Here is a 25,035-nt window from a genome sequence, read left to right on the forward strand (position 1 = left end):
ATCAAGTCATTTTTTTTAAATGTCATTTATTCCACAAACTGTTTTTAGAACCATATCATGCTCATCTTCAGATGGCAAACAGGAGGCTACACAACTATTTTACAGTGTAATGTTGAGTGCTGGCACTGTGACAAGATGGAACTAGCTTTAGTGTATCATTATGAGTATCGTTTATACATGGACTTGGATGCAAGACATATCAGACTGACAAAATATCCTCAGATTTCAAGAAGAATGTAATAATTTCTGTTCCAAAGAAGGCTGCTGCAAACAGGTGTGAATAACAAAGCATGAGTCCAAAATACTGTACAGTAAGCTTTTAATAATGCCAATGGGAACAAATACAGTGAAATTTTGAAGGTAGTAGGGGTAAAATACAGGGAGCAAAGGTTATCTACAACTTATATACAAATCAGACTGCAGTTAGAAGATTCAATGTACACAGAAGTGAAGCAGTAGTGAAGGGAGTCAGACATGGTTTAACCTCTCTGTGATGTTGTTCTATTAGTACACTGAGCCAAGCAGGAAAGGAAACCAAGGAGATATTTGGGAAGAGAATTAAAGTTCCGAGAGAAGAAATAAAAAATTTTAATGTTTTCAAATGACACTGCAGTTCTCTCAGTGACAGCAAAAGACTTAAGTGGAATCAACGGCATTTTGAAAATATGTTATATGTTAAATATCAACATAAGAAAAATAAAGGTAATGAAATATAGTCGAATTAAATCAGGTGATCTTTACAGAATTCAATTGGGAAATGAGATACTAAAGCTAATAATGAGTTTTGCTCCTTGGGCAGAAAAAAAAAAAAAATTACAAAAGGTCAAAACAGAGAGGACATAAAAAGCAGATTGTTTATTTTGAGAAAAGCATTTCTGACAGGGAGAAATTCATTAAGATTAAATTTAAATGTAAGTATTTATAATTTATTATGATTTCCTTGTCATTGGAATTATATTACAATCAAATCACATTTGTTATAATGTTAGGATGTATGCACAAAATCTTTCAAATGTTCAAATGAAATTATGTAAATCTAACATCAGAGACACAGGCAATAGTTTGGAAATGAATGCAAGTGTTCAAAACTAGTCACCACTGAAAACAATTATATGCAACTGTGGCAAAAACCTTAGTAAATTATAAACAAACTGAGTCACTACTCTTTATACCAATGGAATGTTGGAATTGCTTAAATTTTAGTGTCTGGACATCTTTTCCGGAGATATTTGTCTGGAGTGTATCCTTGTATGGAAGTGAAATATGGATGATAAACATTAACTAGTGGGGTCAGTGAAGTGAAATGGAAAGAAGATAAGGATTTCTATTAGATGAGTAATTTCAACAGCAGCAAATAACAATACAACTGGAATAGGAATTGTCATGAACAAGAAGACAGGGCAGAGAGTTACTGTGGTCAGTTCAGTGATCAGATTATTCTCACCAAGTTGAAAGCAAATGGACACCAATAATAGTAGTTAAAATATACATGCTGATGTCACAAGCAGATGATGAAGATATACAGAAAATATATGAGGATATTGAATATGAAATTCAGTGTGAGAATGTGGTGAAAATCAGATAATTATGGCTGACTAGAATGCTGCTCTAGGGGAAGGAATGGAAGAAAGGGTTACAGGAGAACACAGGTTCACTAATAGGAATGAGAGAGAGAAAGACTAATATTGAGTTCTGCAGTAAATTTCAGTTATTAATAGCAAATACACTGTTCCAAAATCATAAATAAGCAGGTATACTTGGGAAAAGCTTAGAGACATGAGAAGATACCAGCCAGATAACGTCATGTCCAGAAAGAGATTCCAAAATCAGATATTGGAATGTAAAGTGTACCCAGAAGCGGATGAAGACTTGGAGCAGAATTTAGCAATGATGAAGAGCAGACTGAAGTTCAGGAGAATCTTCTGAGAGAACCCATGTGGAAAGACATGGGGTGTGAAGTATTGAGAAAAGATGAAGTGCTTTTGATGTTCTCTAATGTTGTAGATATTGTGATTGTGAATTTCTTTGTAGGCAGGTCAGTTGAAGAGGAATGGACATCTCTGAAAAGATCAGTCACGGCAGTTGGATGGACAAATATAGATACACGGAAAGTAACTGTGAAGACATCCTGGGCAACAGAAGTAATACAAGATGAATCAGAAAGGACTTTACAACTTTGGAATATATAGAAATTTAGTGAGATAGCTTACAGAGTCTGTAGATGTCATTTTGTAGCAAATTGCCTCAAGTTTGAGTCATGTAGTGCATCAGTACCCTGCTCTGCCAGCAGGAGTGCCAGCATAGTGCGCAGTTAAAATGCCTAATTTCACTGTTGCAGTGCATGCTTGCTGTGTGGTTTGGTTTTTTCATGAAAAAAATTCTGCAACAACTGCTCAGCATAAATTTCGACCAAATACACCAAAGAACCTCCAAGCAGGCCTACAATTTACTCTTGGCACAAGAAGTTTGTTGAGATGGGTTGTTCCCTGTGACATGATAAATCACGAAGTCGCCTGTATGTTGATGATTATGTCAAACAGGTTAGGGAGAGCATTGCCCACATTCCACAAAAATCAATGCAGTGTGCATCTCATGAGACTGGCATTCCATAGGACTGGCATTCCACAGAAGACTGTTTGGTGAGTACTGCAGAGATGTTTACACTTGAAACCACACAGATGCACAGTGACACAGCATATTAGTGATGCAGATAACGTTGCTTGAGGGTAATTCTCTGTGGAAATATTGCTTCAGTAGAGGATGATGAGACATACGTGAACACAGTAATCTTCAGTCATGAGTCAACATTTCATACTGGGCAGCAAAAATCCACATGCAACCTGGAACATGTTTCTGACAGCACCATAGGTAAAGTGTGCCATTTCTTCTTCACGGAAAACTCACTGGTATTTTGTATCTGAATGTGCTTGAAATTGTTTAAATTCCACAGATTGATTTAGAAGAAAGAGTTGGGGTGGTTCACTACCAGCAAGACAGCGCACCACTTTATTTCCTCGCGGAAGCTCAAGGTTTCCTTGATAACTGCTTCCCAGGTTGGTGGATTGGCCATGAAGGACCAAATGCATGGCCACCCCACTGTCCAGGCTTGACACCACTGGATTTCTTTCTAAGGGGTTTCATTAACGGCCATGTTTATTTTCCTCCCATACCAAACAATTTAGCTGACCTGAAAAATCAAATCTTCACTGCTGTTACACAAGTTATGCCCAATTTGTTGCAACAAGTGTGGGAAGAAATTGATTACCATTGAGATGTTTGCTGCTTCACAAATAGCAGTCACATCAAACCAGAATGACACCTTTATGTGAAACTTGACATTTTTTGCCACAAAATGCAACATGTACCGATTGTGTAAGTTATCTCAATAAAGTTCTATATCATTCCAAAGTTGTAAAGTCATTTTTACATAATCCTGTACTTCTAGTTGAACGATGAAAAGGAAAGAACAAAAATGTTCATAAAAAGACAGGAATACAACCATATGAAATAGGAATTGCAGTGAAGCAGAAGCTAATAAATGCAAGGAAATATTTTTCAAGTGGACTGATTCAGAATATAGAAAAGACAAAACAGCCTTCAACGTTAAGAACTTAATGGGAAGTCCACTGCTAATCGCAGAGGAGAGAGTGGATACGTGAAAGGAGCACATTTAATGCCTCTACACAGGAGAAGACCGAACTGGTGGTGTGATAGTACAAGAAATGGCATTCAATATGGGAGATATAGGAATCCAATAGTAGTGTCGGAGTTTAATGGAACTGTGGAAGACTTGTGATCAAATAAGATTCAAGGCATAAATACATTAACTTCGGAATTTCTAAAATCGCTGGGAGAAGTGACAACCAAATGACTGTTCAAGTTTGTGTGTACAATCTATGAGGCTGGAAACATATCATCAGACTTTCAGAAAAATGTCATTAACACATTCCTGCAGGTAGCAAAGGCAGATACGTGTGAGAACTACAACACAAGCAGTGTAAAGGCCTATGCATTGAAGTTGCTGACAATAATAATATACAGGAGGATGGCAAAGAAAATGAGAATCTGTACACTTGATAATGGAAGGAAGACTGAAGAAACATCAGAAGAGGTTCATAGGACTTGTCCATAAGGAAGAAGCGTTGGATACTGTAAAGTTATGCAAGATATGAGAAAAATAGGAGTGAGCTATAGGGAAAGATGGGTTATGTACAAGATCTACCAAAACCAAGAGGAAAAAATACGAAGAACTTGGATTAGAAAAAGTATAACACGAGAGTATAATCTTTTGCACCTATTGTTCAGTCTATAGGTTGAAGGAGCAATAATGGAAATGAAAGAAATCTTCAGCAGTGATGTTCAAGTTCAGTGTGCAAAGATATCAGTGACGAGATTTGCAGATGAAATTCTTTGCTATCTTCAGTGAAAGTAAGGAAGAATTGTAGGACTTGTTACATGGGATAAACAGTCTAATGAGCACACTCTATGACTGAGAGTAAACCGAAAGAAGACAAAAGTAATTAGGAATGGCGAATTAGTGATAAGCTTAAAATTGGGGACTGGGAGGTAGATGGAGTGTAAGAATTCTGCTACCTTGGAAGCAATGCTGGGTGAAGCAGGGAGGATGTAAAAAGTAGACTAGTCCATGTGAAGAGATCATTCCTGACCAAAAGAAGCTATCAAACATGGGCCTTAATTTGAGGAAGAATTTTCTGAGAAAGTGCATTTGAAGCAAAGCATTTTAAGGAGGTTAAATTTTGCAACATGTATAAACCTGACAAGAAGAGAACTGAAGCATATGAGATGTCGTCAGGGCCGGCCTTAGCCATCCAGGTGCCCCGGGCGAGTCGTCCAGTTGGCGCCCTTTATTGTATAAATAGCGAACCTGGCAGTGCTTTGCAACACGGTATTTGACTGTTTTCTAGAAATCGTCTTAAGTGGTTAATGGCGTCATGTTATGATCATAACATGGTTTTTTCCATCGTAAATTTGAGTATTTTATTTTTTTAAATGGAAATGAAATCCAAATAATCTGAAAGCCCACTAAGACGCTCCATGTGAGTCTTGTGTAGCCTGTGACGTCAGTCCAGCATGCTGCTGTCACTGCCGTAACAGTCAGTATAGCAGTGATATATTGTTTGGGCATTCACGTTTTGGGAAATTGTCTAAAAATATTGCGTAGTACTGCACTGTACATCTACAACAACTCCAGAAAATTGTTTTTGCGTCTTCCAAACAAAGAAAAGATGCATAAAATGTGGTTGAAACAGGCTCGTATATCCCAAATATTTCTTTTCTTTTCTGAAGCACCCCTGTACTAAAGCGAACAAAACAAAACAAAAATTATTCAAATTGGTCAAGCCATTTCTTTGTTTTGGTGAGACTAACACACAACAATTGATTTTTATATATAGGAGGTAATATGTATAATGAAACAACACTAATTTTGAATTGGGTACCATATTTTTATTGAATTTAATATAACTGTAAGCCATAAACCTATATTTTCTGTCAGTCATCTGAACACAAAACATATTACGCCTAATGAAAAACAATTATAAACGACTAAAATTTTACTTTTCTCGCTTTTCTGTCGGCAAAGTCTCTGGTCAGATTAGCAAAGTCCAGGTTTTCTGCAACTTCATTTTCAATGGACAGTGAGGCCAAACTGGTTAGTCTTGTTTGAGACATTGTAGACCGCAAGTACGTTTTTATCAACTTCAGTTTGGAAAAACTGCGTTCGCCGCTTGCGACAGTCACTGGTATTGTTAGCAAAATACGTAACGTTATTCAGATGTTGGGATATAACTCTTGAAGATTATGCTTTTTTATGAAGTTTAAGGCTTCAGTAGGCGTTGCCTGGCTGTCTTCGAGATAGTGTTGCAGGCCTAAAATTTCGTCGCACAGCAAATTTCCATCAATATCTGACTTCATGTTGACAGTTAACTTTTCTTGTAATTTAGAACAGCATTGTATTAGTTCTTCTTTATTTTGATTTTTTTTAATGTCAAACAAGAAACTCCACGTCGCAGAAAATTCTTGCATCTGTTCAAATCTTTCTTTCATGGATATGTGCACAGTGTCCAACAATGCATTGAAAAACTCTACTTTAAACTTCTTTTTTGGGTCAGTTATTTGATCATCAACAGCCTCTTCACCTGGCCTGCGTTTAATACGTCTTAATCGCATTTGTGGTTTAAATAATGGCTGCGTATCAAGATCCAAAGCCAGTTCAGTTGCTGTTACAATAGCTTGTTCGAAACCTGTTTGTCTATATGTTTCCAAATAAGAGCAACATTTGTCAAGGATTCCCATAAACTCGGCAAAGTTGATTGTGGGTGACTGACTTGCTTTACTCACAACGTTAATTTGAAACAGAACATCATACCATGTCACGAGAGAAACAATGAAGCTGAAGTCTTTTAATTGTCCTCCTAGTGTTGTCGCTTCGTGTGACACCGCAGCATCGCTTTGTTCAGTAGCATCGGCCAAGGAAACCAAAGTGTCATGCATTTCGCATAATTGATAACGAACCGCTTTGACGCTATCAATTCGAGCTTCCCAGCGTGTGTCACTTACATTTTTCAGGGTGTATATCTTCAAATGGTCGGTCAAAATTTTCCATCTATTTACCGATCCAGCAAATAGATTAAACATTTTTTGTAACATTCCGAACAGTGTCATGGATTTTACTGATGATTTTGCCGCATCACACAATACCAAATTATAACTATGGCATCCACATGGCACAAAAAAAGCTAGTGGATTTAACTTCTTAATTCTGTTCTGGACGCCTTTATTTTTCCCCTTCATGTTCGCGCCGTTATCGTAGCCCTGTCCTCTGCAGTCATTAATGTTAAGGTCAAGATCACTCAATGTTTTTAAAATGCTTTCTGTGAGGCCTTCACCGGTTGTATCATCTATTTGCAGAAATGAGATGAAATGTTCTTTTACACTTACGCCATCCTCTGTTATGTCGGCGCATCTTAAAGTTATCGAAAGTTGTTCTTTGCGGCTTATATCTGGAGTACAGTCAGCTATGATTGCATAATACTTTGAACCCTTTATGCGGGATACGATTGTAGACATAACGTGTGATGCCATGAGTTCTATTAATTCATTTTGTATATTTTTGCCGCAATAATGGTCAGCCAAATCACCATTCAATGCCAGTCTGACATGCTCTTCCATGATTGGATCAAACTTTGCCAATAACTGTACAAGACCTAAGAATTTTCCATTATTTGGGGTAAATAATTTATCTGATAACCCTCTGAATGCCATATTATTTTCAGCCAAATACAAAGTAATGTGCATCAATCTTTGAAGCACATTGCTCCATCGTAAACTTTCTTTAGAAATTAGCTTTTGTTCTTCCTTGTCAATAGTTAATCCAGCTTTAAACCTGATTTCAGCTTCAGTCCATTGAGTAAATGCTTTTTTGTGGTTAGGACTATTTTCATGCAGTTTCAGAGCTTCACTTAAATGTTTCCAATTTCTGAAACCCACAGTGGTAGTCAAATTAGTAGTTGACTTTAAATCAAACAGTCGACAACAAAAGCAAAAGACACTGTCGTTTGATACAGAATAAACTAGCCACCATCGTCTGATAGTTTCTTCGTTTGATAGTTTTCTTGTGTAATGAGTTGAAGAGAAATGACGCCCATTTTCATCTTTTGGAAAGTTATTTAGACATACTTGTGAGGGTCCACATATTATAATGCGATCTATATCTCTAGCATTAAGTACTTTTGGCCACGTACCTACATCAGAAACATTGTATTCTTTTATTGCAAGAACGTTGATACTTTCATCGACCACAGATGTCATGTGTTGATTTTGACTTGGAGAAATATCAGAGGATTCATGCAGAGATGTACTGCGCTGGTCAATTTGATCACCTTCACTAGGTGATAGTATATTTTTTGTGTATAATTGTTCACAGTCTGAAGAAATATTTGCTGATACATGGACTTTTGATTCAATATCTGAAGTATTTGCCTTAGAATTTCCTTTAAGGTACTTATAAATATTCATGTGTTTTTTAGTTTCTTCAAGAACTTTTTCTTTTTCAGCTTTTCTTTTCCGATTTTCTGAACCAGAAAACTTTTTTTTAATCATTTCCTTCTCTTCTGGCATGATTTAATAATTTGACAAATTATTGCTTGGACACTGCTCTATTTCGCGACCACAATATTCGATCTATAACAAATAAAGAAATTCACCTATCAGTAGACGTAACTAGAAAAAAACCTGAACTGAAAGATAAAAATGTTTTTCGCACCTACCAGAAAATTAAAATGTTGACACAGTCACGACACTCGTTTCACTCACAATTATTCAGCCACGAAAACATGACCGCTGCCTCCGACTCTTACTGACAATTACTGACATGCGGGTGCAAATCGTAGCGCTGCTAACATATGCAGTCTAACAAACATTGTGTGGCGCTGTATTATTTCAGTAAGTTGGGGGAGAATTCTCTATGAATGCAGTGCACGCATTGCATGATCTATTAATTAATGTACATGAGTCATTAAGTCACAAATATTCGATATAAATACATTCGTATTAATTAAATCATAATGTAATGTATATTTCACAGTCTGTATTTTCTTTTATTTGGAGCGACCGGTAGTTTCTGTTGTAAACGAGAGATGGTGCGGCTGCATGGGCTCTTCGTTGTTGCAGTTCTTGAAACAAATAAGAGAGGCGCTTTGGTAGAGCCCGTGCTAGCCTGCGTCAAACATGGATGGTTGCAGACAATACGAAGATTGCATTCAGCATGATTTCTCTTCTGCTACCCCAAATTCATTGCGCATTCGTGAGATTAGCGACGTATGTTGAATGAGACTGAATAACATTTTAGTTTCGCGAAATGGGTGATTGTAAATTGTAAATTTTTTTTTTTTTTTTTTTTGCATGCGTTTAGTACGTGGCGCCCCTTGGGCCCCGGCGCCCTGGGCGACCGCCTGAGTCGCCCCACCATAAAGCCGGCGCTGGATGTCGTGCTACAGAAGGGTTTTGAAAATTAGGTGGACTGATAAGAACTGAGGGGAATCTCTGCCGAATTGAGGAGAGGAGAGAAACAAATGGAAAACATTGATAAGAAGAAGGGAGAGGATGATAGTGCATGTTTTAAGACATCAGGGAATAACTTCTGTGGTACTTGTGGGAATTGAGGATATTGGATGCAAGTGCTACTCCTCAATTTGATCTCCCTGTGGTTCCAGGGGGAGTCTCTCACTTTTGGCCCTATGAGTTCAGATCCCATTCTATGGTTTGACCTGCCACTATCAAAATTCTACAGAAGTGCAGGCCATATGGGGAAGGATGCCTTACATGGTGCATGAGTTATCCACAGTGCCCTTAGATTCGATCTTCGGAATCTGTTGTCATGGCTTTGCATCTCCACCTGCGATTCAACTGTTTGGGCAAGAATGCTTTCCACGGTATGTCATCTTCTTCCGTTGTCTCCTGTACTCTTTTGCCCCATGACAATATTGGATTTCTCTGCACCCAATATCCAGCATGGTAGCCAGTCTTTTGTGGTGGGGCCATCATGTACCCATTTGGTGGTAGCCCCCTGACAACACAGGGATCGCTACACCATGGAACGAACATAGGGCTACAGAACGGACAGAGCCATATTCGCCTCCGACTGATGGGGACTCCTTTCTACTTATGAAGCCTCAATTTTTCATTGAACCAGTTTGGAGAAGTGGCAGCAGTGTCCAAGATGCGAAACGGCGCAGTCTGGATTCAGACAGCATCACCAGCCCAATCCCGAGCGTTACTCGCTTGTGACAAGTTGCATGATATTCCTGTTTCCATCACTCCGCATAAAAGCCTCAATATGGTCCAGGGGATCATTTTTCATCATGATCTCCTCTTGCAGTGTGACTACGAGCTCTGTGCAAGTATAGAACGTGGGGTGTTCATTTCATCCGGCACGTTTACAGGGGATCCAAAGACAACAGGGTTGCTACTGGTGCCGTCATCTTGGCCTTTGAGGGTGATTCATTGCCTGAAAAGGTCAAGGTGATGGTTTACTGCTGTGATGTTAAACTATCCGTCCCTCCTCTTATGCTGTGCTTTAAGTGCTGGAAGTTCGGACTGCACTTCCAGCACCACATGTCGAGACTGCAGATGTCCCCGGCAGCCAGATACTCCATGTGCACCTCCTCCCAATTGCATCAACTGTGGAGAGCACCACTCCTCCTGCTTGCCAGACTGCCCATTACTCCAAATGGAGCAGAAAATCATGGAGTACAAGACCCTGGACCAGTTGACTTACACAGAGGCTAAACGTGAATTTGAAAGATTACATCCCATTTGGTTGACGTCGACATATTCTGCAGCTACGTCACCATCGCTGTCCCAAGTGCCAGTGGTTCCTCACCCTGTGCCACAAACAGTGGGCCCTCCGGGAAACCAGAATACATCTGTCCCCTTGGTGGTAGGGGGCAAATCTTCCTCTGTTGCTCCCAAAGCACCTACTTCTGGAGCAAGGCACCCCACCCCCCCCAACACAGGGGACATTGGTTCCCTCCCCCCTTTGCTGGAGAAGCAACAGCCTCCTCCAGCTCGTCTTGTGCGGAAGGGGTCCATTGGGCCCCTCTCTCGCAAGGTCTCCTCTAATGCCACAGCAGACACTTACCAATGGCTCAAGGAGCCAAAAGTTGCTAGATGAAGAGCTTCAGTCTTCCTCCGTGCCTGAAGCTATTTCAGAGAAGTCCTCCCAGCAAGCCCCTAAAGAGAAGCGACAGGGTAAGCAAACAAAGAAGTCTGCTAAGAAAATGGGCCCTCTGGTTGCCCCAACACCAGCACTCCCTACCAATTCTGCATCTGAGAATGTGGTGGAGATCTTAGCGTCCTCTGCGGACCTGGGTCTCACTGATGCCTCATCCACCATAGAAATGGCTACAAATACTCAGTCAGTGGCAGCAGGTGACCCTGAGGCATAACCTGCCTTCATGCCTTCCCAGCCACACGATAACGTCATCCTCCAGTGGAATTGCGGCAGTTTTTTCCACCACCTGGCTGAGCTACGGCAACTCTTAAGCTTTACACCTGCATTCTGCATTGCCCTCCAGGAAACCTGGTTCCCGGCAATGCGGACCCCTGCCCTCCACGGCTATAGGGGATATTACAAGAACCATAGTGACTATAATAGAGTGTCAGGTGGAGCTCGTGTCTGTGTCCTGAAGGCAGTATGCAGTGAACCTGTGCCCCTTCAAAGCTCTCTTGAAGCTGTGGCTGTCAGGATAAGGACAACACTGGAAATAACTGTCTGCATAGTACAGGGTGATTCAAAAAGAATACCACAACTTTAAAAATGTGTATTTAATGAAAGAAACATAATATAACCCTCTGTTATACATAATTACAAAGAGTATTTAAAAAGGTTTTTTTTCACTCAAAAGCAAGTTCAGAGATGTTCAGTATGGCCCCATCCAGACACACGAGCAATATCAACCCGATACTCCAACTCGTTCCACACTCTCTGTAGCATATCAGGCGTAACAGTTTGGATATCTGCTGTTACTTCTCGTTTCAAATCATCAATGGTGGCTGGGAGAGGTGGCCGAAACACCATGAAACGAAAGATTCATCTGTTTCCATTTGAGCAAGGATAAAATCACAGAAATCAATTCTTTTAATCTTATCAGCTGCAGACAGTGATTGAACCAATTTCAGACGATAAGGTTTCATAACTAACCTTTTTCGTAGGACTCTCCATACAGTTGATTGTGGAATTTGCAGCTCTCTGCTAGCTCTGCGAGTCAATTTTCCTGGGCTGCGAGCAAATGCTTGCTGGATGCGTGCTACATTTTCATCACTCGTTCTCGGCCGTCCAGAACTTTTCCCTTTGCACAAACACCCATTCTCTGTAAACTGTTTATACCAACGTTTAATACACCATCTATCAGGAGGTTTAACACCATACTTCGTTCGAAATGCACGCTGAACAACTGTCGTCGATTCACTTCTGCCGTACTCAATAACACAAAAAGCTTTCTGTTGAGTGGTCGCCATCGTAGCATCAACTGACACTGACGCCTAGTCAACAGCGCCTCAAGCGAACAAATGTACAACTAAATGAAACTTTATGGCTCCCTTAATTCGCCGACAGATAGTGCTTAGCTCTGCCTTTTGTCGTTGCAGAGTTTTAAATTCCTAAAGTTGTGGTATTCTTTTTGAATCACCTTGTATATCTTCCTCCAGATGGTGCAGTACCCCTGAACACATTGGCTGCACTGATTTATCAACTCCCTAAACATTTACTACTTTTGGGAGATTTTAACACTCATAACCCCTTGTGGGGTGGCATCGTGCTTACTGGCCAAGGCAGAGATGTTGAAAATTTAGTGTCACAACTGGACTTCTGCCTCTTAAATACAGGTGCTCCTACTCCTTTCAGTGTGGCACATGGCGCATATTCGGCCATTGATCTCTTGGTTTGCAGTCCTGGCCTTCTCCCATCTATGCACTGGAGAGCACATGACGACCTGTGTGGTAGTTCCCACTTCCCCATCTTCCTGTCACTGCCCCAGCGTCAGGCCCACGGACACCTGCCCAGATGGGCTTTAAACAAGGTAGACCGGGATGCTTTCATCTCTGCTGTCACCATTGAATCCTCCCCCACATGGTAACATCGATGTGGTGGTTGCGCATGTAATTACAACAATCATTTCTGTGGCGGAAAACGTGCTCCCTTGTTCTTTAGGGTGCCCCGGCTAAAGACCGTCCCTTGGTGGTCGCAGGAATTCACTGAGGCAATTAATTAGTGTCGGCAAGCTCTACAGCTGCATAAGTGCCACCATTCCCTGGAGCACCTCATAGCCTTTAAACGGCTCCATGCCCATGTTTGCCAGCTTATAAAAAGACAGAAACAGGAGTGCTGAGAGAGATACGTCTTGACCATTGGGTGCCATACGTCACCTTCCCGAGTCTGGCGAAAGATCAAACGAGTTTTTGGGTACCGGACCCCAACAGGTGCTCCCCGTGTTAACATAAATAGTGTGTGATCTACCAATGCAAATGTGATTGCCGAGCATTTTGCTGAGCACTGTGCTCGCGCCTCTAAGTCGGAGAATTACCCCCCAGCCTTTCACACTCTCATGCGGCGGATGGAAGGGAAAGTCCTCTCATTCACTACACACCACATTGAATCCTATAATGCCCCATTTACAGAGTGGGATCTCCTCAGTGTCCTTGTACATTGCCCTCACATAGCTCCTGGGCCAGATTGTATCCATGGTCAGATGTTTAAAATCTCTCGTCTGACTACAAGCGATATCTTCTTGTGATCTTCAACCGGATCTGGTGCGATGGTGTCTTTCCATTGCACTGGCGGGAGAGCACCGTCATAACAGTGCTCAAACCCGGCAAAAACCCGCTTGACGTGGATAGCTATGGGCCCATCGGCCTCACCAATGTTCTTTGTAAGCTGCTGGAACATATGGTGTGTTGGCGGTGGGGATGGGTCATGGAGTCACGTGGCCTGCTGGCTCCGTGCCAGGCGCTTTCCGCCAGGGTCGCTCTACCACTGATAATCTTGTGTCCCTTGAGTCTGCCATCCGAACAGCCTTTTCCAGACGCCAACACCTTGTTGCCATTTTTTTTTTTTTTTTTTTTTTTTTTGTTTACGAAAAGTGTATGACACCACCTGGCAACATCATATCCTTGCCATGTTATACGATTGGGGTCTCTGAGGCCCACTCGTGATTTTTATCCAGAATTTCCTATTGCTTCGTAATTTCTTTGTCCAAGTTGGTGCCTCCCATAGTTCCCCCCATATCCAGGAGAATGGGGCCCTGCAGGGCTCTGTATTGAGTGTATCACTATGTTTAGAGGTCTTCAACAGTCTAGGAGCAGCTGTAGGGCCGTCCACCTCACCCTCTCTGAATGCGGATGACTTCTGCATTTCGTACTGCTCCACCAACTGCCTGAGCAACACCAACTGGGGTGCAGATCACTCTACGCTGCTGCGGCTCTACAGAGCCCTCGTTCAATCCCGTCTTGACTGTGGGAGTCTGATTTATGGTTCGGCGGTGCCCTCAGCATTTCATTTACTAGACCCAGTGTGCCACTGTGGCGTTCGACTAGTGACAGGAGCTCTTAGGACAAGTCAGGTGACCAGCATCCTGGCAGAGGCTGGAGTCCCTCCATCGCAGGTCAGGCGTGCACCATGCTCGCCAGTTACATTGCACACATTGGTAATTCTCCTGCGCATCCGAATTACCGTCTCCTTTTCCCACCCACGGTGGTTCATCTCCCGCATTGACAGCCCAGGTCAGGGCTTACAATTGCAGTTCGTGTCCAATTCTATCTGAACTGGAGTCCTTGATTTTATCACCTATACTCGAGGTCCATTTGCCTACACCTCTGTGGTGTACACCTAGGCTGCGGCTTCGCCTGGACCTTTCAAATTGCTCAAAGGACTCAGTTCACCCCGCTGTCACTTCCTCTCGATTCTTGACATGTACTGAGGCCATGAAGTGGTTTACACAGACGGCTCGATGGCTGATGGTCACGTCGGCTTCGCTTATGTCCATGGAGGACATATAGAACTGCACACCTTGCCTAATGGCTGCAGTGTTTTCACTGCAGAGCTGGTGGCTATATCTCGTGCTCTTGTGCACATCCGTTCATGCCCTGGGGAGTCTTTTCTACTGTGTACTGACTCCTTGAGCCGCGTACAAGCCATCAACCAGTGCTACCCTCGTCATCCTTTGGTAGCGATCATCCAGGAGTCCATATATGCCCTGGAACAGTCTGGTCATTCAGTGGTGGTTGTGTGGACCCCAGGACATGTCGGAATCCCAGGCAGCGAACTTGCTTACAGGGTGGCCAAACAGGCTACATGGAAACTGCTGGAGATGGACGTTCCAATAATTGAACTGCTTATGGTGGCTCATGTTGGTACTTGGACTGGAAGAGAGACACTCTAGTTTCAGGCGGTTAGTTGAAGTAGTAAAGATTGCCAACCCTACTTGTGAGCTGAAGGCGGAGCTCAGCATCTTAAGCATCATTGACAGAACTGACTGTGGTACAGAACCTAGTGGAGGGTCTGAATCAGAATCTCAGACAGTTCTACAACCATGTAGGCTGCAGATTCCTAGACTTTCACCATAGGGTGGTGTGTTTCTGGGTTCTGCTTAGTAGGTCAGGTGTCCACTACACACAGGCAGCTGCTACAGGGTAGCAGAGACTGTATGGAGGGGAGTGGGTGTTTTTTTCTTTTTTGCTTAGATGGTCTCAGCAAACTACAGAAAGGGTGTCAGTCTAAAAGGGTGCAGTACAAACACTAGGAAGTAGGCCTAGAAACAATCTGTATTGTATTTGTTAATTGTTGTAGCTGTGTTAAAAAAAAACCAGGGTCCCAAGTGCTAATAGAAAGCACTGAAGCGCAAATCGTTATAGGCAAAGAAAGCTGGCCAAAGCTGGAAATGAGTTCATTTTAAATTTTTACAAAGAACCACGCACATATAGGATGGATTAAATACAGTAGGTGGTGGAGTGTTTATTGCTGTCAGTGGTAGTTTACCTTCTAGTGAAGTCAAAGTAGATAGTTTTTGAGAGTTGGTATGGGTAGAGGTTATCCTCGACAGCGAGTAGAGGCTATACTCGACAGCGAGTAGAGGCTATACTCGACAGCTGAAATAAATTAATAATTGGTTCCATTTACTGACCACTAATTCAGATTATAAAGTTACTGAACAGTTCAAAGAAAACTTGAGTCTCATTTGAAATAGGTACCCCACTTGCACAGTTATAGTTACTGATGACTTCAATCTACCCTCAATATATTAGTGAAAATACATGTTTAAAGTCAGAGAAGGCATAAAATGTTGTCTGAAATTGTTATGAATGTGTTCTCAGAAAATTATTTTGAAGTAGTAGTTCAGGAGCCCTCTGAAAGTGTAAATGGTTGCGAGAACCTGCTAGACCTCGTATCAACGAATAATCCAGAGCAAATAGCATCTTGACGGGTACAGGGATTAGCGACCACAAGGTTCTTGTAGTGAGACTCAGTACCATAACATTCAATCCCACCAAAAATAAACGCAAAACCTGTCTATTTTAAAAAGCAGATAAAAATTCACTTGAGGCAATCCTAAGAGACAGTCTCCACTCCTTCCAATCTGAATAAGTAAGTATAGACCAGATGTTGTTTAAATTCAAAGGAATAGCATCAACAGCTATTAAGAGCCATATACCAAATAAATTAATAAGAGGTGGTATGGTAAAGAGGTCAGAACACTGTTGCGTAAGCAAGGAAAAAAGCATTCCATATTTAAAATAGTGCAAGATCATCAAGATTGCTGAAACTTTACAAAAGCTAGAAATGTAGTGTGAACTTTGGTGCGAGATCTTTTTAATACTTTCAGCATCATAATTCTTGTCTCAAAATCTGGCAGAAAATCCAGAGAGATTCTATTCATACGTGAAGTACACTAGCAGAAAGACAATCAATACTTCAGTGTCATAATAATGGTGATGTTATCAGTGATAGTGCCACTAAAGCAGACTTATTAAGAACAACTGCCAACATGAGTAACTTTGAGAAGTAGATATTATTGGTGTAGCAAAGCAGCTTAAATCACTAATAAAGGCAAGGCATTCAGTCCTGATTGTATACCAGTCAGGTTCCTCTCAGATTAAGCTGATATAGTAGCTCCATATTTAGCAGTCAAATCCAATCAATTTCCTGTAGAAAGATCTGTACCTAAAAGTTGGAAAGTTGCACAAGTCAAGCCAATAAGCAAGAAAAGAAATAGGAGCAATCCTCTAAATTACAGTCCCATACTGCTAACTTAGATTTGCAGTAGTATTTTGAAACATATACTATGTTTGAACACTGTGAGTTATCTTGAAGAAAATGATTTATTGACAAAGAGCCGACACAGATTGAGAAAGTATTGTTCTTTTGGAACACACTGAGCTTTTTATTGTCACAAAATAATGAGTGCTATTGATAGGGATGTGGAATTGATTACATATTTTTATATTTACAGAAGACTTCTAATCAAATTGTGTACCTATGGACTTACCTTCTCAGTTGTGTGCCTGGATTTGTGGTTTCCTATCAGAAACATCACAGTTCGTAGTAACCGATGAAAAGTCATTGAGTAAAAGAGAAGTAATATCTGGCATTCCTCAAGGAACTGTTATAGGTTCTCTGTGGTTTCTGATCTATATAAATGGTTTAGGAGAGAATCTGAGTAGCACTTTTAAAGTGTTAGCACATGTTGCTGCCATTTACCGTCTTATAAAGTCATCAAATGATCAAAACGATTTAGACAATATATATGTGTGGTGTGAAAAGTGTCAATTAACTTTTAAATAATGAAAAGTGTGAAGCCATCCACATGAGTAACAAAATTTCGGTAACATGATAACTCATAAAATTCTAAAGGCTGTAAATTCAACTAAGTACTTAGGGATTACAGTTACTAATAACTTAAGTTGATATGATCACATGGTTAATGTCATGAGTAAAGCAAATCAAAGACTACGATTTATTGACAGAATGCTGAGAAAATGCAACAGATCAACCAGAGATACTGCCTACACTATATATGTGCTTTCTCTTCTGGAGTGTTGCTGTCTGGAGTGGGATCTGCATCATATAGGACAAAGAAGGGCAGCTCACTTTGTGCTATAATGAAATAGGGGAGAGAGCTCCATGGATGTGCTACATGAATTGGGGTGGTAATCATTAAAACAAAGGCTTTTTCGTTGTGCAGGATCTTCTCATGAAATTTCAGTCACCAACTTTCTCCTCAGAGTTTGAAAATTTGTTGTTGGTGCCTGCCTGCATAGGGAGCGGAGCAATGATCATCAAAATGAAATAAGAAAACTTAGAGCTCACATGGAAAGACTTGTGTGTTCATTATTCATGCATGCTGTTCAAGAGTGGAACGATAGAGAAATGGCTTAAAGATGGTTTGGTGAACCCTCTGCCATGAACTTAACTCTGAATTGCGGAATAATTATGTATAACAAGGAAAATAACCAATTTTTGTCAATATAATATAATTGCATAGAAAAAAAATACACTCGAAGCGGTGGCAAGAGGACACACATTTAAAGAAAGGTTTTACAAAAGCAAGCTTTTGGAGCCAGTGGCTCTTTCTTATGGCAGAAGGATTGAAGAGGAAGGAAGAGGGGTGAAGGAAAAGGACTGAAGAGGTATAGGAAAAAGGGTAGAGATCAGAATAGCCACCCAGAACCCTGATTCCAAAAGCTGGCATACATAAAACCTTTTTTTGTTTATTTTTTCTCCTGCCACCATGTGGTGAGTAGATTTTTAATCTATTCAGTTACAGAATAATCATGTAAATGTACCTTTCTTACAATCTTGCATGATTCTGCTATAATCGTGCATGATTCTGCAGCCTTGCATTTCTCATCAAGTCATTCCTGCTTTAATGTTCATGTGCTATGAGTTTGGCTTTTACTAGCAGTCATTGCCTGGAATCGTGCCAGAATGAACTCTTGCTGGTCTCAGACTGTTATTTGGAGCAGAATTTGATTTCTGATGACCACTATGCCCTTTGATGTTCTTTTATTTTAGAGTGCAACTGATATTCTTCAGAAATGCAAATTGTCTCAGCATTTTCCAGCTGTGGCAGATACAGGGTCCAATGAGATCTTAATTAATTCAGTACCTGTCGCCAAACCTTGTTTATATTGATGTCCATACCTGTGTACTATGTTATCTGACACCTTTATTTTGATGGACTCCTTAATTATGCTGGCCCAGGAACTTGGCATTTGCCCCACTATATACTGGTCTCATCAAATTTCATTTCATGATAGTATTTGGGGCAGTGCTTGCTGACAGCTGATTTGCTTATTTTATAAGTTGGGTATGTTGCTGACATTACTTACAGCCTCTCCTATACTGTTTTGATGGTCTGCCCCATGTAAGACAACCGGACAAGGTGACCCAGTGGTTAGTACGCTAGATTCCCATTCAGGATGATGGTGGTTCACATCCCTGTCTGTTGATTTGTTTTCTGTGGTTTCTCTAAATTGCTCCTGGCAAATTCCAGGATGCTTCCCCTGAAAAAGGCAAGGCCAATTTCCTTCCCCATCTTTCTGTATTATGAGCTTGTGCTCTGTTTCTAATGATTGTGCTGTCAATGGGATGTTAAACTCTAATCTTTCTTTCATCCATGTAAGATGCGCCACATTCGCTTAGAATGCATTATGCACCCTGGTTTCCGAAGACAAAGGAGGAGGAGTCTGCTGGTTTTTCTGGATTTTGGGTTACCGAGGTAGATAAGTGATTTTTGGCTTCTCTGGTGAATGTTTCCTTGTCTGAAAGTGTTAAAGCTATATGGAACAGAATCCTTAGCACTGAATTTGTTTGTGACAGATGATAATGGCTCAGAGTGTGGAGATAGAGATCAGTTTGCATAAGTTTTCTATATTCACCGTGACCCATGGATCTGTCCTTTCTTCTCTTAATTAGCAGGTCGAGGAAAGGTAGCTGTCCCTCTTTTTCAAGTTCCATCATGAATTTTATATTACAGTGGATTGAGTTTCAGTGTTCCAGGAAATCTTCGAGTTTTTCCACACTACAAAGGTGTCTCCTGGTACCAATAGAAAAACATCGGTTTCAACTAGGTGGATCCTAGTGCTTCTGCTTCAAGGTGCTCCTTGTATAGGTTCACCATGGCAAACAATAACGGTGTACCCATTGCCATGGCATGGGTTTGTTATATTTTCTGTCAAACAGGAAATAAGTTGACTTCAGAAAGTGCCTAAAAAGTTATGTGAAACAATCATCTAACTTTTCTGCAATTGTTTCCAAGAAATGAGAAAGTGGAATTCACGTAATGAGGGAGTCTGCATCAAAACTGACTTTAATGTCCTTATTCTAGAGCTGCAATTGACTTAGGTGCTCTATGGAGTCACTGCAGTTGTGAAAGTGATGTTCATATTTCCCTATGTATTTACTGAGATTGCTTTCAAGTATTTTGTTATCTGGTATGTAGGTGCAAGACTTTTATTAACACTGGGCCTCAGAGGAATTTCGTTCTTGTGTACCTTAAAGGGCCATATAGTTGTTGTGACACTGCCACTTGTGTTCTAACACCATCACTGATGTTACATGTCAGATCTTAGGCATTGAGAAGGGTCACTATCTTCCTCATGATTTTATTCATGGGATTGACATCCACTTGTCTGTATCAAACTTCATTTGGAAGATCAAAAATCTTCGTGTTACAGTCCATGTGTGACACTGAGATCAGAGGGTTGCCCTTGCTGGCAATCAGTGCTCACTGGCATACGTATATTTTTTCTTTTCATGAATTAGATTCATTATCTCATGCGTTATCCAAGGATTTGTACTGGGCTGTACCTTATTGTCGGTTTGATCCTCTGCTCATCTCTCAAGAGTACCTATATGTCTTCTGGTGAATTCCTTTCTGCTGTTTCAGTCAATCGATGCCTAAGGCACCCATAATAACTCTCAACAACCTCTGATGCTTTCACCTTATCCAGGTGTCCTTTACTTAATTTCCTACCTGTCTGCAGTTCCTTCAGTTTTAATCTGCAGTTAATAACCAGTAATTTATGGCCAGACTACACATCTGCTTCTAGAACTTTTTGCAGTTAAAAATCTGGTTTTGTAATCTATCTCTTACTGTTATATAATCTGTGTGAAATCTTCCATTGCTTCCACGTCTCTTCCACATGCACAACCTGCTTTCACGTTTTTAAACCAAGTATTAGCAATGATTAATTGTGCTGTGGTCAAAATTCTTCCCGGTGTCTTCCCCTTTTTCATTTCTCATCCCCAGTTCATGTTGTACTATTTTTCCTTCTCAATTTCCTACTATCAAAGTCCAGACCTCCATGACAATAAAATTTTCATTTCCCTTAACTATTTGAATAATTACTTTTATCTCATCATACATTCTTTCTGTCTCTTTGTCCTCTTCAAAGTTGGTGTGCGTATAAACTACTATGGTTGGTGTTGGCTTTGTGTCTGTTTTGGTTACTATAAGGCGTTCACTATGCTATACTTACCTCATTAATGGATCAAACATTCCAGGCTGTGAAGCCTACAAATGTTTTGTTTCTCCTGATGACGTCCTGGGTACTACCTCCCCAGAGATCTGACTGAACTACTGCTTTACCTCTAAAGTATTTTACCCAGTAGGATGCCATCATCATTAAGCCATACTGTAGATCCACATGTCCTCGGACAATATAACAGGTGTAGTGCCCCTTGCTTCCAGCCCTTTACAATGCCGACAGAACGACGCCATGTTGATCAATGTTACAAGACCAGGTATTAGTCAGTCATCCAGACTGGTGCCCTTGCACCTACTGATAGACTGCTGACCCTGTTCAGAAACAACATGTTTGTCTGGTCTCTCTACAGATACCCCTCCCATGGGGTTGCACTTACCCGCCACAGCTACCTGTATCGTAGAGGCATATAGGCTACCCTGCCTCAGCTACGTCCATGGTTTGTGGGGTGCACTCTCCTCTAACTCAAGTTAACAGAACAAGAGCCCCCATACAAAAGAAACTAACTTCCAAATGTAGTGCTTAAGCATGACGCCACCCTCACAATACCATTACATATATCACTATAAGCCAACCAATGTTACCAAAGGTCTCCATTGACTCATTTGTCACACGTATTTGCAAAGGTATTTATTAAAGTTTTCTGTCATCAGTTTTGGAAGTGTTTGCAGAGTAAACAGATGTAACCTAGGAAAAGATAACTGTTGTGTTGTATAAGGCACTGTAAATGGATGAAGAAATTATTTGAGCTGAAATAAATGATGAGGCTCTTGAGCAGGAATGAGTAAGAAAACTATAACAGTGTAGAGAGAAACTGAGTAAGATGAAAAATTACTAAGCTTATGAATACTCACAGTGAAGATATTTCTTTGACTGTAATTTATAAATGATTCAACAGCTGTGAAATTGTGTGTGTCACGTCTTTGTTTATTAAATTACCTCACAAATTTTCCAGCCCTTATCAGTCTAACAATATTTATCTCTATGCACTTACATTTTCCTCAACAACAAAATTAATGTTGAATTTTTTTTTCTTTTGCTAACAGGTCTCAGTTTCACAATTGTTACTTAAACAGCATGAAAGTGTATTAAAAACTGCTGATGAAAGTTGGCTGTGGCGAATACAGAGACTGTTGCACCTAAACTTACAACAGATGGAACGAGCTGGTAGCCGTGATTCGCTCGCTGTTGGGTTACGCATAGTAAGTTTATTCTAAAGAATTGTTTCAGTCATTACTGTGCTTGTTAACTCTTTATGGGTCTCAGTGTGAACAAGCCATCATTCAAAATTTGTAATTCTCTTTACTAACAATGTGTATGTGATACGTCAGAGCCATTTGTGTTTATTCTTTTAAAATAACTGTGTCTTATGATTTTCCTTCAAAAAGAGTACTGATGGTATTCTAATGATATAAAATAAAATTGTGCAACATGGATATATGCTTCAGACTTGTACTCTGCTTCCGTATTCATAAACATACATCATCATTGTTGCAGCAGCAATAGCAGTACTAGATTAAGGGTATCCATACTATTTATTTTTGTGTGTTTACTAATATTCTCTACCCACATTCCATGATGTCATCATCTCACTCTTTTCTTATCTGCAGGAATCCAGCAAAGAACTTTCATCTACTATTCATTAATTTGGGTCCATTTGTTTGTTGCTCCTAGTAATTCCCAACATAATAATATTTTTGCATTTATCACTGAGCAACCCTTAGATTTTGAATGGTTTTCACATTCAAAGTGAATGTCCCAGTGCTGTAAGCAAAACTACTAACACATGCTTGATTGTTAACATCCCTTTACAGACCTATTAGGAAACAGTTTTTAAAACCACTTAGTCCACCAGAATTACTCCAGGTCATTTTTTACTCTTGTGTTATTTCATTTTGCTATTGACAAACTACTTCTTCTTCTGCCCAAAATACAAAACTCAATCTGTTCTATACTTTTATTGTTAATTTTTTCTTGTTTCTTTTTGTTTTACCTTGTTGTCATTGATTTCTTGGCCTGCTTTAACCTTGTATTAATCTCCTCCATGCGTTGTTGATATTTATTTACACTGGAGGCAAACAGTACAGTGTCATCTGCAGAACCAAGGTGCTTTGCATATAGTAACTGGTTAAGTTAAGTTATTCATCTGTATATTGAGCAAGCAGTAAGGAAACAAAAGAAAAATTCGGAGTAGGAATTAAAATCCATGGAGAAGAAATAAAAACTTTGAGGTTCACCGATGACATTGTAATTCTGTCAGAGACAGCAAAGGACGTGGAAGAGCAGTTGAATGGAATGGTCAGTGTCTTGAAAGGAGGATATAAGATGAACATCAACAAAAGTAAAATGGGGATAATGGAATGTAGTCGAATTAAGTCGGGTGATACTGAGTGAGGGAATTAGATTAGGAAATGAGACCTGTAAAGTAGTAAATGAGTTTTGCTATTTGGGAGCAAAATAACTGATGATGGTCAAAGTAGATTGGATATAAACGTAGACTGGCAATGGCAAGGAAAGTGTTTCTGAAGAAGAAAAATTTCTGAACATCAAATATAGATTTAAATGTCAGGAAGTCATTTCTGAAAGTATTTGTGTGGAGTGTAGCCATGTATGGAAGTGAATCATGGACGATAAATAGTTTGGACAAGAAGAGAATAGAAGCTTTCGAAATGTGGTGCTACAGAAAAATGCTGAAGATTAGATGGATCGAGCGTGTAACTAATGAGGAGGTACTGTATACAATTGGTGAGAAGAGAAATTTGTGGCACAACTTGACGAGGAGGAGGATTGGTTGGTAGAACATATTCTGAGGCATCAAGGGATCACCAATTTAGTACTGGAGGGCAGCGTGGTGGGTAAAAATTGTAGAGGGAGACCAAGAGATTAATACACTAAACAGATTCAGAAGGATGTAGGTTGCAGTAGGTACTGGGAGATGAAGAAGCTTGCACAGAATAGAGTAGCATAGAGAGCTGCGTCGAACCAGTCTGTGGACTGAAGACCACAACAACAAGAAGTTATGTTTCTACTTGTTTTTCCCATTTTAACACTTCGGTTAACATACCCGAGCATAGCTTGGGCCACAAAGCTGTGTTCAAAAGACCGTATGCAGGTACAGATTGGGCCGTGATTTTCTCAGTGTGTGTGTGTGTCACCTATCGCTCAAAAACTGGATTAAATTCATATGAGAACAATATACAGATATCTTGCTATGTGTCCCTTGACAGGTGCTGCCTTCTGTTGCCAATTTCTAGATTATTTCAAAGAAACATTAGCAAGTGTAACAGATGCTGTCACATGCTGAGCCAGCGTGTGATCATGTTGACATAATGTCATGCACGTTCTCATTAGGTTTTGCAGTTCACTGTAATTCGGCTACAGACACATCACATTTGTTGAGTGAGCAAGAAATTTTGGAAGCTCAAGAGGAAGAAATTGCTCAGTAACTCACCTCACACTTTTTATGGAAAGATAATTATACTTTGTCACCTTTATTTTAAAATTTGTAATCTATCAAAGAACTAAGGTAAATACAGAAAATAAATTTTGGAACTTGGTACTTTTTTGTGTGGATTACTCTTTAAGACGTAACATTTATTTATGCCCCAATAATTCTTTAAAAAATTGCATGCATGGCTGGTTTTCTAGGGTCAAAATTCTTCTAAGTGTCTGGTTGTCAAAGTGTTGACGGCAAGATGACTTTCTGTATGGCTGCTAAAATATTTTTTGTTTTGCTGTTTGTATCCCGGTGCCTCTTCTTTCAATTCTTAGTTAAGTGTTAGCCTGAGGAAGTCTTAATAGAAGGTGTAGCATTGAGGTATGTTTTCTCCTATATATGAAAATAGGAGAAATAAAGAGCAGAGATCTAACATCACAGGCAACTTAATACTCACAAAAGTGCCTTATCAAAGAATGTAAGCAAAAATTAAAAATAGGTTCCTAGTGAATCTGTTTGGTTTTGGGAGACATAGTTGC

The 25,035-nt window shown here is 40.2% G+C and overlaps 1 protein-coding gene across 5 annotated transcripts in view; it reads left to right on the plus strand.

Annotated features, from left to right (window-relative positions):
• LOC124804441 (ubiquitin-protein ligase E3C) overlaps positions 1–25,035 on the plus strand; it is a 226,378-nt gene that overhangs the window by 13,110 nt on the left and 188,233 nt on the right. For all 5 annotated transcript variants that reach the window (XM_047264752.1, XM_047264754.1, XM_047264755.1 and 2 more), the window contains exon 4: positions 22,107–22,262. In XM_047264752.1, the coding sequence (XP_047120708.1) occupies positions 22,107–22,262 (156 nt within the window). The remainder of the gene's footprint in view (positions 1–22,106; positions 22,263–25,035) is intronic.

This window comes from Schistocerca piceifrons, chromosome 1, assembly GCF_021461385.2.
Source record: "Schistocerca piceifrons isolate TAMUIC-IGC-003096 chromosome 1, iqSchPice1.1, whole genome shotgun sequence".
Lineage (NCBI taxonomy): Eukaryota > Metazoa > Arthropoda > Insecta > Orthoptera > Acrididae > Schistocerca > Schistocerca piceifrons.